We start from the raw sequence: 14,433 nt of genomic DNA on the forward strand, positions 1-14,433 counted from the left end.
GGCCTGTTTCCACTCAGGACACAGAAGGCCCCAAAGGGCTGGCTCAGCCCCAACAACAACAACAACGGAGATGAACTTCAGAATCAGGGAGCTGAGGTCACAAGACAACCAGGGAGCCTGGGGCCCAAAGAAAGACAGGCCCCGGGCTCCAAGGGGAGCGGGCCAAGACAGACTCACCTGAGGCGGTGGCGGGGTACGGTCCAGGAGATGAGAATTTTGTGAATATGTGTAACAGTATGTGTGACGAATCTGAAGGCAGAGGGAGGCTCCTGAGACAGCACTCCCTGGAGCCGCGCCTCATGGACTAGATCCTCAGGCCTCCGCACGGATCAGGAGAAAGACGATTGGGTGAGAGGTGGAGGGGGCTCCCACGGGTGGGGGAGGGCAGGAACCCCCCCAGACCTGCCCCTAGGAGCAGGGGGCGGAGGGGTCGGAGGGGAGGGGAGGGGCGGAGAGCCTGCAGGTGCTGGGGGGATGCAGGGAGCAGGGGGGAGGCCAGTGGCCCCTGACAGCAGCGGGCCTCTAGGGGAGACGGGCCCCTCGTGCCAAGCAGAGTCTGGAGACAGCGCTGGTCCTCACAGCTGGGGTTGGGGGGCCGTGCGCTGAGGGCCCCGGGCGGGCTGGGCCGGGGATGCTGCCGAAGCTATGCAGAGCCCCGAGGGCCCACCCTGAGCAGCCGGCCATCCCGAATGCCAGCGGTGTCCAGCACAGAGGCCTGCGTGTCACAGGATTGCCAGGGCCAGAGGAGCATCACAGACACAGCTCGGCAGCCATGGGCTGGGGGCCATGATCACTGAAAAATTCCTACCCTGGAGGCCCAGGTCTACGGCAGGGTCTGCCCAGGAGGAGCTGGACCAGGACGTGAGAATGTACTGAACCCAGACCCCTGGTCACCGGACAGTAGGCCCCAAGATGAAGCCGTCTACATGGCGCAGAGCAACAGAGGCCTTCCGAGGCCGCGACGCAGAGGGACGGGGAGAAAGGCCAGTGCCGGAGGAGCGAGGGGCCAGGACAACTGACCAACCCCATCACAGCGCAGAACTCAGACCGAACTGAACCCCTGCCCAGACAGACTCAGCACCCTGGGCGCCCGTGCACACACACACACACACACACACACACACACGCGTGCGCGCGCGCACACACATACACACACCCCTGCACACACACACCCCTGCACACACACACACACACAGAGCCTAGTAGAAGAGGTACACCCATAACCAGCCATATGTACTGTTTATCTCAGTCTCTACTGTTCTACACGGATGTCCCTTGGACACCTAAGTGATCAAACCAGTCCATCCTAAAGGAAATCAACCCTGAATATTCACTGGAAGGACTGATGCTGAAACTGAAGCTCCAATACTTTGGCCACCTGATGTGAAGAGTGGATTCAGTAGAAAAGACTCTGATCCTGGGAAAGACTGAAGGCAAAAGGAGAAGCGGGTGACAGAGGTTGAGACAGTCAGATGGCATCAATGGACATGAATTTGAGCAAACTCTGGAAGAGAGTGAGGGACGGGGTAGCCTGGCATGCTTCAGTCCTTGGGGTCGCAAAGAGTAAGACATGACTTAGCAACTGAACAACACAGATGTAGAGCATTTAATAAAAAATCATGAGACATGCAAAAAAGGACAAACATCTCACTGTCAAAAAGCAAAGTTACCAATAGAACCAGGTTCTTGGACACTGGTTGGATATCCGTTCTTGGATACAAAGGTTGTCAGATGTTAAAGGTTCTAGTGGAAAAGTGGACACGCAGGAGGAGATGAAGAATGTGAGCAGACACGATGAACACTGTGGACGCCTCAGAGGGATGCTGGAGAGGCGAGTGGCTACACGGGATCCTGAGAAGATTTAGTACCTGAGAGGGAGGAAGAAGAGACGAAAGAACTCCAGGGCTTTCTGTGAATCTCTGGGCAAAGTCCCAGCCTCTCAGAGCCAAAGACTCCTCGCTAATTTAAAAGGACTGATTCTTGCCTCTGGGTGATTGACATAAAGAAAGGCTGTGGGGACTTCCCTGGTGGTCCAGTGGTCAAGACCCACACTTCCAATGGAAGGGACACAGGTTCCATCCCTGGCTGGGGAATTAAGACCCCACATGCCATGCAGTCAAAAAAATTTAAAAAAAAGAAAGACTGTGTAGGCAGCAGGTGTAAATAATAGCCTTTCGAAACGTCTCTACTGTTGACACCTAAAGTTTTTTTTTTTTTCAAAATGGGAAATAGTTCAGTTCTTTCTTTAAATAATTTTTATATATTTGTATATTTTTGGTTGTGCTGAGTCATATACACAATTTAATTTTCTTTCAGAAAAGAAAGTTATTTTCCATGATGCCGCCCAGAGATAACCACTAGCATTTTATAGAAGTGTATCATTCTACACACAGCGGATGCAAACCCACTTTCTTCCCACTAATAGTACTTCGTGGGCGCCTGCACGTGTCAGTAAATGGAGCCGCACGGCGCTGCTCTATGGGCTGCCTGCGGTGTGGACCAGTGTCGCTGCTGCGGAGAGCTTCACCCTCAGACCCCTTGGGTGGCAGCCAGCTTGCTGCCAGCTGAGTGCGGTCACACGGCAGCCGCAGTGAGAGTCCTAGTGCGCGTGCCTTTATGCATCTACCCAATCGTTTTCTTTAGAGAAGTTCTCAGATGTGAGACTGCTTTTCCAGGCCTTTAGACAGCTTGTCAAATCTTTCTTCAGAAAGTGTCTCCTAACTCACGCCTAGACCCACGGTTTCTGGCAGGCTTGAGTTCCTTCACATTCTCACCAGACCAGACCTCAGGGTGTTCTCTCCCCTCTCTGATAGTGAGAGGCAGTGACCTCCTAGCCTTAAGCTGCTTGCCTGTCAGACAGTGCGGTGGAGGACAGTACCTGTTCTGTCTGCAGCCCCCAAACCTCAGCATTTGCACGGACCTCCCTTCTTGGCTAGAAGTCAGCCAGGGCGCCAAGCCTGCCATGCAAGGACTCTCAAACCCAGCACGCCAGGCAAACCCTCCTCTGGTCGGGCCGAGGAGGATGGGTCAGGGGATGCTGGGGCTCTCGCTCCGGCCGGGCGCAGGTCACTGGGGCTGGCAGGTGTGGAGTGGGCAGGTGAGGCTGAGTCATCCGGGACTCTGGGTGTGGTTTCCTGGATCAGCTCCAGAGTTGACACGAAGGTTCCAGTAACGGGTGGCTGAGCTGGGCTAATTGCTGCTGGTGCTGCCCCAGCCCTACCCTGCACGTAGCAGGAGCAGGGGGAGGGGAGAGGAGGGAGAGGAGGGAGAGGAGGGATGAGCAGGGGGGGAGAGGACGGAGGAGGAGGGGGATGGGGAGGGGAGAGGAGGGAGGGGGAGGGGAGAGGAGAGAAGGGGAGGAGAGAGAAGGGAGGAGGAAAAGGGGGAGGGAGGGGAAAGGAGGGAGGGGAAAGGAGGGAGGGGAAAGGAGGGAGGGGTAGGGAGAGGGGAGGAGATGGGGAGATGGGGGAGGGGGAGGGAAGGAGAAGGGGGAGAGGAGGAGGGGGAGGGGAGGAGATGGGGGAGGGGAGAGGAGGGAGGGAGGGGGAGAGGAGGGGGAGGGGAGGGGAGGAGGAGGGGGAGGGGAGGGGAGGAGGAGGGGGAGGGGGAGAGGAGGGATGAGCAGGGGGGAGAGGACGGAGGAGGAGGGGGATGGAGAGGGGAGAGGAGGAAGGGGGAGGGGAGGAGAGAGAAGGGGGGAGAGGACGGAGGAGGAGGGGGATGGGGAGGGGAGAGGAGGGAGGGGGAGGGGAGGGGAGAGAAGGGGGGAGAGGACGGAGGAGGAGGGGGATGGGGAGGGGAGAGGAGGGAGGGGGAGGGGAGGGGAGAGAAGGGGAGGAGAGAGAAGGGAGGAGGAAAAGGGGGAAGGAGGGAAAAGGAGGGAGGGGTAGGGAGAGGGGAGGAGATGGGGAGATGGGGGAGGGGGAGGGAAGGAGAAGGGGGGAGGGGGAGGGAAGGAGAAGGGGTGAGGGGAGGAGGAGGGGAGGGAAGAGAGGGGGAGGGGGAGATGGGGGAGATCGGGGAGGGGCGTCAGGACAGGAATGAGGAGGCTCCCACAGGGGTCTCAAAGACTGACACTCACCCTGCCGGAGCCCCACCCCAGGCTCTCTGCCTGGCAGCGGGGCTGAGGAAAGGGGCAGGGAGCCAGGGTGGTGGGCTCCCCACCTGGGAGGCCTGCGGGGAAGCGGATGGGGTCTGTGCTCTGGGATCCCTGGGCTCTGCGGTGCTGGGTGGCCCTCCCCTCCTGGGTCCCAGCGCACAGCCCAGGGCAACGCAGACGTTCGGCGAGAGGAGGAGCACGTGACAGATGCTGGTGGTGCTGGCTGAGCTGCGCCAGTGTGCCCACACGCCCTGTGTCTGCGAGCAAGTTGCCGTCCTCCTCTGAGCCTCAGTGTCCCCATCTACAAAATGGGGCGTGTTCACCTGGACCCTGGGCCCTGTCCCACAGCCACGGGTGGTGGGTTATGAGGCAGGACTCCCCTGGGGCACTGTTCTTCCTGAAGGGTCGTCAGTTTGGGGAAGAGTCGGGCTCCTCTGGTGCCTCAGACGGTAAAGAATCCACCTGCAATGCAGGAGACCCAGGTTCGATCAGTGGGTTGGGAAGATCCCCTGGAGAAGGAAATGGCCACCCACTGCAGTACTCTGGCCTGGAGAATCCCATTGACAGAGGAGCCCAGTGGGCTACAGTCCATGAGGTTGGAAAGAGTTGGACACAACTGAGCGATGAACACTTTGGGAGGAGTCCATGAAGAGCTTGGATGGATGAATCGGAGGGAGAGGGGCTGGACCGGGACAAGGCTGCTGGGCAGGGGGTCCTTGGGCACCAGCTCAGAGACCACCCATACCCCAGGGTGCATGAGGCCCTGGGTACGTCGTGCACCAACTGGGCTAGAAACGATCTTGAGGTGAGAAGTTCGGGTGCTCCTCCTAAGTGCCGGGTGATGGGTCCCAGGCCTCTGGTGGAGGTGGCTGTCTGTAGCCCACCCCTGGCAAGAACCTGGTCACTGTTTGACTGATTGACAGCCTCAAAGAGCCATCGTCTTGCAGGTAGAGGGGTGCCGGAGGAGCTACTTGTCGGGGAGCAGTAGGTGGGGGTGGGCCCAGCTGTGTCCCGCTAGGGCCGGGCGCCGCAGGGCGGAGCTGACGGAGGCTGAGAGCCAGGCTCTGCCTCCCCAGACGGTGGTCCCACGGGCAGCTGGCGCAGCATGGCCAGATCTTCTGGTTCTCAGGAGAAGCCTCCACCCCATTACTCTGGAAATGGCTCTGATTTTAAGGACTCAGCAACGTGTTCCTCCTGCTGTGCAGAGGCAGCTATAGGGAGGCACAGGGTGGGGGCGGGGAGGGGCCCGGCCGCCTGCAGGGTCCCCGGGGGCCAAGCAGGAGGGTCCCTGAGCCGGTGAGAGCCCTGCTCTGCTGTCGCCATGTGGGAGTCGCTAATCATTGTTTTGTTTTGAATTATTCTTAACTAGGGTGTTCATTTTGCACTGGGCCCGGCCTGGGTGCAGGGAGACCTGAGCCCACCTAGGGGGAGGAAGGGAGAGAGAGGCCTTCAAACACAGGGGAGGAGAAAATGTGGGAGGATGGGAGCTGGTGAGTAAGGGGCTGGGCTGGGGGCTGGGGCAGGCTGGGGCTGTGACCTGTGTGTGAGCGGTGCGGCTCTCAGCTGGGGGTCTGTGTGTGTGTGTGTGTGTGTGTGTGTGCGTGCGCACAGGGGAGATGGTGGCGGGCAGGGAGAGGCACGGGCCAACCTGACAAATATTTATTGAGCCCTGCTCTGCCAGGCCTGGGGAGGCCTGAGATGAGTAAGCCTGGCCTTGCCTGGAGGCCCCACAGCTCCTGAGGGCAAGAGGGTGTAAACAGTGAAAGGAATCAAGGCAGATGAGCAGCCCCCAGGCCAGGTGGGGAGGGGAGACGGGGGTGAGGCTGGCCCTCCCCCGCAGACACACCCCAGGGGCTCCCTCACCACCAGCAGCCCCCCACCCCTCGGGGGCGGGGAAGGAGTGGTCACGCCCTGGGGCCAGGCTGCCTGAGGCTGCGATGGGCTCTGCCGGTCTGGTGGGGTGAGGGCGGTGTCCTGAGGCAGACACACCCCTGTGGAGGGGGCAAGGCCCGCCCCCGTCACCCCCCAGGGCCCGCAAGAGCCCTGCTTGCTGCGGGGTCACCCTCCTTCTCCGCCTCTGACCTTGGGTCAGCGTCCAGCTCCGCAGGGCCGGGCCGCCCAGTCCCCTCTGAAGGCTGTGGGGCGGCTGGGAGCAGATAAAGAAGGAGGAAAGTGCCCCATAAACTGCAAACGGCAGGACAAAGGTCGCCGCGCTGTGGGTGCAGCTGCCTCAGCCCTTTGGCACAGGACGAAGGGCGGGCCTGGAGTTCCTGCGCTGCAGACCCTCACCTGCGCCTCCCCGGGGGCGGGGGTCCTGGGTGCCCAGGCCCACTCTCAGAAAGGACGCAGACAGCCAGGGAGCCCCTCCAGGGGTGTGAGGACCCCGATAACTTGGCTGGAGAGGCAAGCACAGTGCCTGGCACAGCCATTTTCAGGAAATGAGGTGATTACTGTGCTGGGACCCCAGCAGACAGAGCAGATGCACAGAAGCTGGGGTGGCTGGAGGCTAAACCCTCACCCTCCCCTGCCAGGGACCCCCTTCAGAAGGGACACCTCTACCCAAAGGACTCCAGAGTATTCTAGCTTCTCCCATGGCTCCATCTGCTCCCGACGACTTCCCCACCCTCCTCTCCAGGTCCTGTCCTCCAGGGTGAGTGAGCCCTCCCCAACATGTGTGCACACGCATGTACACACATGCACACACATGTACGTATAAGCACACGTATAGATGCATGCACACACGTCTGTTTTCCTCTGATCCCTTCCTTATCCACATTCACTTAATGAATAATCTGATATTTCTAAGACAACTAAAGAGCATTTCAGACCCACAAAGTGGCTTTCTAAAGTGCTGATGGGAAATTGCTGGCCCCACGGGGAAACTTCAGGAGGACCCAGGACGGTCCCTCAGAACCCAGATGCATCGTCCCGTGCCACAGAGCTGGTCTGGAATCCGCCGCCAAGCCCTGACCCTGGAGAAGCCACTGGGAGCCAGCCTCTCAGCCCACAAGTCCCCGGGGCTGTCGAGCAGTCTCCCTCCTGGGGATGGGGTCACATGGGCAGTGCCTCCCCCGAGTCTGTCTCAAGTGCTCTTCTTGCTTTGTTTTTCCCTCCACGATCTCATAACTGATTCCATGTCTGACAACGAAAACTCGGATTTATCAGACGGTTACTCAGCATGCCGTCGACTCGACTGGAATGCACAACATCTACTCCATGAGGCCGGACACACACCCCCGACTCCTCAGCGGACGCGGTGCACACTGGCCCGATGTGGGAAGTGGGCAGCAGAAGCCTGGTTCAGCCCAGGTCACCCGGCCGGCGCCTTGTCTGCAGGATGGCCTCACCCACCCCTAGCCCCAGCTGGCAGGCCTCTGCCCCCGAGCCTCAGCTCTGGGACGTGGAGCCCACCCTAGGGTCTGCCCCGCCTTCACCTCCAGCCAGCAGAGCCCTGCCCTGGTTGCCTTTCCCAAACCCGCTGCCTGCATCCAGGCCAGAGCTGCAGAGTTTAGTGCACAGGTCGCTAAGACAAAGGTTAGAAAAAGTCCAGAAGGCACTTTATTGGAGTGCTCCCCTTCACATGGGGAGGGAGCAGGAGCCCCATCCCTCACCGGCCCAGCTGAGGGCCTCAAATAGCCGGTGTGGCACCAGTGCCTGGTGTGGGAGGAGTGGGAAGGGAACGTCTTAGAAAAAATAGATCTCTATGTATATGTCCGTATTTATAGCACATAAATTATGGCGTGCTCTGACCCCTGCCCGCGGAGTCCAAGCACTGAGTGGGGAGGAGGAAGCCAGTCCAGAGAGAGGGGGCCCCCTTCTCAAGCCCCGGGGTCCATGGCCTCCTCGGCCCGTCCAGCCTCTGCAGGAGGCAGGCATCCCCAGCTGGGGTCCAATCAGGTCCAGTCAGACAGAAGGAGCTGCACGCGCAGCGACGGCCAGTGTACAGTCACCTCCGACTCCAGGCTTGTGATTCCCATAGGAGGGTGGACTGCAGGGACCACTGGCCCCAGAGGCCAGGACGATGCGGACGGGACCCAGGGCCTCAGCTGCTCTCCATGGCATGGGGTGCGCGCCTGGACGGCCAGGTGGTCCTCCCAAGGGCTGCACTTCACATCGAGCATGGTCGTAGGGTTGGTCCGCCCCTCAGTTCCTGTGTCCCACCACCTCCTCCTCCTTCCAGCCGCTGGAGTTCCTGCCGAACTTGTAGACAAGCCTCCGGCCGTCCACCCGCTCGAGAATCTCCCGCTTGTAGTAGTACCTGAGGGGGACGGGTGGTCAGAGGTGCCGGGCAGGGGCTGACCTGCCCAGTGTCCTCAGGTGACCTGCCCGCTGGGCTCTGGCCCAGGGGAAATGGGCCCGAACCGTGTCCTGCATGGGGGGAGCCCTCGCTCCCTCACCCGGCCCTGTCAGGGGCATCTGGCCCTCCCGGGGACTCTGCATGGAGCAGTGTGGTCTCAGGGCTGGAGGAAACCTTAGTGATGGTCTGGAAGGAAACTGAGGTCCAGAGCCAAGCAGCTTAATTACTTCAATGGTGTGGGCCATGGCTAACGCCCTTTTTAGCACCAAGTGCCTTTCATGGGACAAGCCTTGCAGATGATACAAAGAAATGCTCATCAGATCAAGTTCAGTATGTGCTGCAGGCCAGTCAGCCATGTCCCAGGCCATCACTTGTCCACATGAGGGGTGGGCCCTGCAGATCCTCACCGTGGACTCACACCAGCCTGAGGGGTGGGACCCTGACGGCACCCGCGGCTGCCCACCTCATGGCCCTGCTCAGCTTCTCGTAGGTCATGCTGCTGTTCTTCTTCTTCTGGCCCCACAGCTGGGCCACAGCCTCTGAGCGCAGGAACTTAAATACGCCCTCTTGCCGGTTCTCCCACTTCATGAGGCCCTCGTTGAGCTCCGGGTGGATGAGGATGTCACGGATGAATTCCCACAGGTGGGTGCCTCTAGGGGCTACAAGGCCAATCTCCATCAGTCAGTGGCCCAGGCACCTGTGGCTCCCCCAACCGCCGCCTGGCCCAGCACATGGTCTACTGATGGCTGCCCCCAACCTGGCCCAACACTGTCTACTGATGGCTGCCTCCCCAGCTGCCCCAACACTGTCTACTGATGGCTGCCCCTCCGCCTGGCCCAGCACAAGATCTACTGGTGGCTGCCTCCCTCCTTGCCTACCCCACTGGACAGCCAGGGGAGCTCCAGGAGGACCGCGTGTCACATGGCACAGAGGTTTGACCTGCTCAAATACTGATCAGAGTCTAGCTGGGACACGAGGGCCATTGAGACACAGTGGTACCACCTCAAGGAGCTTACAGTTTGGAGGAGTAATGGTAAAAAAGCAAATACACCAATGGGTGGTGGGAGCTCAGCAGGGAGGGGCAGAGCTGGCCCCTGCCTGGGGGACGAGGGGCAGCTTCTTGAAAGAATAACCCCAGAAGCAAACAGGCCCCTTGTGTGTGGAAGGGAACAAGTTGTGGGACCTTCCTGGTAGCTCCAGGGGCGAGAGCCCATTGATGGCCTGAGGCCAGCAGGTAGGAAAGGCCTGGTGTGGTGTGGAAAGCAGCTTGGTGTGGAAAGGCCACCCCTGCAGAGCCCTCGGGGTGGGGCCTCCAGCGGCCAAGCCTCGGTCCATGCCTGAGCCTGCCCGGACGCCAGCAGTGTGTCCCTTGGGCAGGGAGGCTGGAGTCCAGCCTGAGGCCTTCCTCCTGTAGCCGCTGCTGCCCCCACACAGGACCCCCTAGCCAGGCTCGGCCACTAGGCTGTGATCCACTCGCACGCTGGGCCCGTGGCCGGAGCACGTGGAGCGCCCCAATCAGGAGGAGAGAGGGCCAGCTGCTTCACCTCGGCCCCAGTCCAGGGCCCCCCCGAGCCCAGGGCCCCCCAGGATGTGCCCCCCACCCTGGGGCGCCCGCTCACCGTGCTTGCTCTTCTTGCCTTCCAGACACTCCCGGGACTCTTTGCTCAGCTTTCGGGGCCGGCCCCTCTTCCGCTTCCCGTGCTTAAGATCCCCCTTCTTGTAGTCAGGAAAGCCATCTGGCGGGGAGGGGGAAGGTCAAGAGAGGGAGGGCTGGGGGCTGGGGGGCAGCCTCCCTCCAGGAAACCCTAGAGGAGAGCAGGGGAGGGGGGCACCCTCGGGGGCCAGGAGGCTCCCTCTGCTCACCCCTGGGAAAGAGTTTGCTGTCTGGGGCATCCAAGTCCACGTCACTTCCACCGGAGTCTGAGGCGTGGGGGCTCTGAGACGCGCCAGTCCCTGGGGGGCGGGCCAGAGTGAGCCCCTAGCAGCCCGAGCACTGCCCAGCCAGGGGCCATCCTCTCAGAAAGCCTGGGCGTTGGTGGCGGGCAGAGACCAGGGCTCAGGGCATCCAGGAGGGCGGCTGCGGCAGACGCCCGAGGGAGGGCTCACCTGCGGTGGAGGCGTCGGAGCTGCCTGGGGAGGGCGCCCCCGCGCCGAAGCCGCCTGTGTAGGGGGGGCTGGCCTGCCTGCAGTCCTCGAGCATCTCCTGGGTGAAGGGGCTTCCCTGGTCTGAGGGGCAGAGGTGAGTGGTCAGAGGGGGCCCTGGCTCTCCCAGCTGAGGGCCCTCAGGCTGGGGAAGGATGGAGGAGGGGCTCTCACCAAAGGGGCCTTGCTCCCCGAGGGGCTCCTGGAGAGCCAGGCTGTCCTTCTCCAGGAGCTCCATGATCCAGCTGAGCTCGTCGGGGAAGCTGGAAGCTGAGGAGAAGGGGGTCAGAGCCCAGAGAATTGGCTCCATTTCCCTCCCCTCCCTGGGGCTCTCTCCCGGCCACACCCGCCCTGCGGGGGCAGGGTGGGCAGGCCCCAGACCAGCCTCCCTGCCGGGGTGGAGGGGGCAGGGGGCACTCACTGAGGTCCCACAGCTGCGAGTAGAGCTGGTCCCCCAGGGGCCCGAAGAGCAGGCGCAGCTCCTCGGGTGCACAGCGGCACAGCGCCGCCCCGTCCAGCTCGCAGCGCGAGAGGTCGATGGCGCTGGGGTCATACTTGTGTTTCTCCGCCTGGTAGCTGACCCAGTCCAGGACCTGCGCCTTGGACCACAGCTGGGGCTGCTCCCCCAGCCAGCTGGCCTTCTCTGCAAGGGGCCGGCGCAGTCGAGGGTCAGCCTCCTCTGGCGCCCGCTGGAGATTCATGGGGTCCCCCCACTGACCAGGACGGGGGCAGGTGGTGGTGCTCACGGCACCCCGGCCAGCACTCCCCCCAGGCCCGTACCTCCAAGCCCCAACACCCCAGCCTGCCCCTGCCCAATCCTTCCCCGTTCCAGGCTCTCAGATGGATGCCCAGCCCCTCCTGAGACCCACCTGTGCCCTCCAGGGCCATCTGCGGGCTGCCCAGGGCCAGCACCAGGTCATCAGCCCCAAAGGCGGGTGCAGGGGGCACAGAGACAAGAGTGGGGTCGTCTGAGCTGTACATGGTGCTGAAGTAGTTGCTGAAAACGTTGCTGATCTCACAGGTCGCAGCCATGGGGCTCCCTGGGTGTGGGGGGGGGGGAGGCTGGTGAGGCCGGCACCCTGCCTCGCCCGCGGGCGAGTCTGCTCCCACCAGGCCTGGGGCAGTTACAGCCCCAAGGGCAGGAAGGTCAGCCTCTCTTGGGACAAGCTCTCCTCCAGAGGGTCTCCAGGGTCTCAGAGAGGGGTGGGAGCGTGTGGGGAGAGGCACCAGGCCAGGCTCCCTGCTCTGCCCACCTGGGTCCGCCGATGGGACCGGCCATCTGGGCCACTGTGTCCTTCCTCTGCCGTCAGGACATGGCCCGCCACTCCCGCTTGCGCAGGTTCAGAGCCGAGCTCCACCGGCCCCTCCCCAATCCCCCGGGCCAGGCGGGGGTCCTACCGTGGCAGCTGAGGGTGTGGCAGGCAGGCCAGGGGCGGCCAGTGGAGGAAATCCAGGGGAGGGGGCCCGCCAGGTAGCCAGGTAGCCGAGGCTCCGGCCGTGCTCCCAGCGCGCTCAGCAGGGGCGTTGGAGCTCCGCCCGCACCCCGGCCTTTATAGGCGCCCGCGGTAACCTGAGCTGGCGGCTCATTGGCCGAGGGGATTTCCTGGCCTTTAGACGGGGCTCCTGGCCCAGGTGATTTGCATACTTTGTGCCACTTGGCCGGGATCCAGGCCAGCGGTGCTGGGAAGTCAGGCCTGGCTGGTTTAATGATTGTCAGGTCCGTCACCCGCACCCTCTGGGGCTGGGCACAGGGGCAGTGGCCTGGGCGGGCGGCCGCTGGGTGGGCATGTGCCCTCTCTCCTCAGGAAATTCCTCAGGGGCCAGGCCGGGCTGGGTAGAGGGGCGGGGAGGGGACGGGGTCAGGGCTAGGTCAGGAGGGCCGCCTGCAGGTCTGAGGACTAGGGGCCGGCAGGCAGGCAGGGGCGGCCGTCTGGGGAGACTCCGGACGCGGGGCAACTCAGGGCTGCGGGATGGGCGGTGCAGGGCCCACCGCTGGCGGAGGCCGGGGGCAGGGTCTCGGCTCCCCCCGCCTGCCAGACGCCACCTGAGCCTCGGGGCTGCTGCAGCTGTGTCTGGGGGCCCTGGCGCTGTCAGAAGGACCCCCACATCCCTGCCCCCGACAGAGCTGCCTCTGGGGCCACTGAGCAAGGGGAGCCAGACGAGTGCGGCTGTGTCTACCTGGTCTAACCGCACAGGCCTGCTGCCCTCTAGCGTCGGATGCCAGGCTCCCTGGGCTCAGCTCAGTGCTCTTCAGGGAGCAGGCCCCATCTGACCCTCAGCAGAGCCCTCAGGGTGGCAGCTCGCGGCCCACAGACTCGCCCAGGCCACGAATCCCCCAGCGGCTGCGCCCCGCAGACGCCCTCGCCCTCCCTGTGGGCAGGGGACCCCTCCCACCCACGTCCCCTCCATGAACTCAGCAGTAACCACAAGAGCTGTCCCAAGAGCACAGAGGCCTGCGTGGGGGCAGCCAGGGGTTGGACCCCGGGGTCTCCTCCATTTCCCACCCTTGAAGAGAAGGCTGTGTGGGCCCTAATAGCCCTGGGTCTCCTCCGGATCTTGTTTATTACGCATCAAAGATGCAACATCTGAGCACCCCTCACCCTCCTTGGTCAGCGCCAAGGCCGGGGCGGCCACCTGCTCCGTCTCCCAAGTGAGAGGACACCCCCCTTGCTTTAACCTCGGTAGGACAGGGAGGTCTGAGTCTGGAGTCGGCCCATCCAGTCTCCGCTCCGGGTGCCGAGGTCCCAGCCCCTCCCTTGGCCTGGGGCGGGGAAGGGGGGGAGGCCAGGCCAGGCTGCAGGGAGAGCTCCCCAGCCCTCCAGGTGGCCTCCCCCACAGCCCGAGGCACGCCCTCTACCCCGGCCCTGGAATGTGGGCGAACCGGCTCCAGCCTCAGGACGGCTCATGCTCACGTGCTCCTGAGCCGTCCTCCAGGGCAGCGGCCGGCCTGTGACCCAAGAGGGCCTTGGAGAGGGCAGGCCTGCGCGGGCAGACGAGCCTTCCCTCCGGGGTCAGGCTGTGAGAGGGAAGGCAGGCGGGGGCAGGGCAGGGCCCCCAGGACCCTCTCTGCCTGGACGAGCCCAGCTCACCACGAGGATGGGGCAGGGATGACACACGGGCCCGCCTCGAGCTCCGAGAGGGGTCGGGCATCCCCGGACAGGGGGCAGGGGGTGGGGTGTGACAGCTCAGGGTGCCTCGCCGCTGGACTCGACCCCGGCTGAGGAAGGGCCTCAGGGCCCTCAGTGTCCCGGGGTCCACACATCCCGCGGTTCACACAGAACCGGGGCTGAGCGCCTGGACATTGAGGGGTCCGGGGGCCGCAGCAGCCCTCGCCTGTAACAGCAGCAGGGGCAGCCCTGGCCCAGCCAAGGAGACGGTTTGCTGGGTGGGGTTGGGGTCCTTCGCAGACCTCACTGCCAGGACAGAGTCACAGGAGCTAGAGCCTGGGTCTAGGAAGAGCCACTTGGAGATGTAAGTGCTTCTCTCTGACCCTCCCCACCCCAGTCACCTCCCCCCAAGGTGCTGACTGTTGAGATCCCCACGTGGAAATCAGAGCTTGGAGTGAAGTTCTGGGCAGACTCTACTTTTGACCACACACAGCTGCAAATCCGGGAGCTGGGGGGGCAGAGAAAACGCTCCAGGGCTCAGCCACCTGCAGCAGCGTTAAAGAGGGGTGGGGGAGGCCTGCAGAGGATGGCCTGCCCCCTCCGGGAGAGTGGCCGCCGCTGCCATGGACACGCTTCCCGCAGAACCCCGCGCGGTCCTGCTCCTCACAGCTCGGGGCACCCCACCTGCAGCCCGTGCCCCTAAAGGACAGGGAGAGCGTCCTGCCCTGACCCGCTCAGAACAGAGGGGGGCCTGGGAGAAGGAATTTCAGTCACCAAAACACTTTTCA

The 14,433-nt window shown here is 62.9% G+C and overlaps 1 protein-coding gene across 3 annotated transcripts; it reads right to left on the reverse strand.

The window, feature by feature from the left end:
- Positions 1-7,634: 7,634 nt before the first annotated feature.
- ELF3 (E74 like ETS transcription factor 3) lies at positions 7,635-12,098 on the reverse strand. 3 transcript variants are annotated; one of them, XM_043923491.1, is made up of 9 exons: positions 11,937-12,098; positions 11,408-11,578; positions 10,960-11,181; positions 10,713-10,808; positions 10,503-10,622; positions 10,260-10,349; positions 10,016-10,132; positions 8,860-9,055; positions 7,635-8,357 (listed from the first exon to the last, which is right to left on the reverse strand). In XM_043923491.1, exons 2-9 carry the CDS (start codon positions 11,568-11,570, stop codon positions 8,243-8,245), a joined length of 1,119 nt encoding a protein of 372 aa, XP_043779426.1. In that variant the 5' UTR covers positions 11,571-11,578; positions 11,937-12,098; the 3' UTR covers positions 7,635-8,242. The 3 variants fall into 3 exon arrangements, with proteins under 3 accessions (XP_043779426.1, XP_043779427.1, XP_043779428.1); XM_043923492.1 differs by lacking the exon at positions 11,937-12,098 and adding an exon at positions 11,792-11,929; XM_043923493.1 differs by lacking the exon at positions 10,960-11,181.
- Positions 12,099-14,433: the final 2,335 nt, after the last annotated feature.

The sequence above is a fragment of the Cervus elaphus genome, chromosome 14 (genome assembly GCF_910594005.1).
Source record: "Cervus elaphus chromosome 14, mCerEla1.1, whole genome shotgun sequence".
Taxonomy (NCBI): domain Eukaryota; kingdom Metazoa; phylum Chordata; class Mammalia; order Artiodactyla; family Cervidae; genus Cervus; species Cervus elaphus.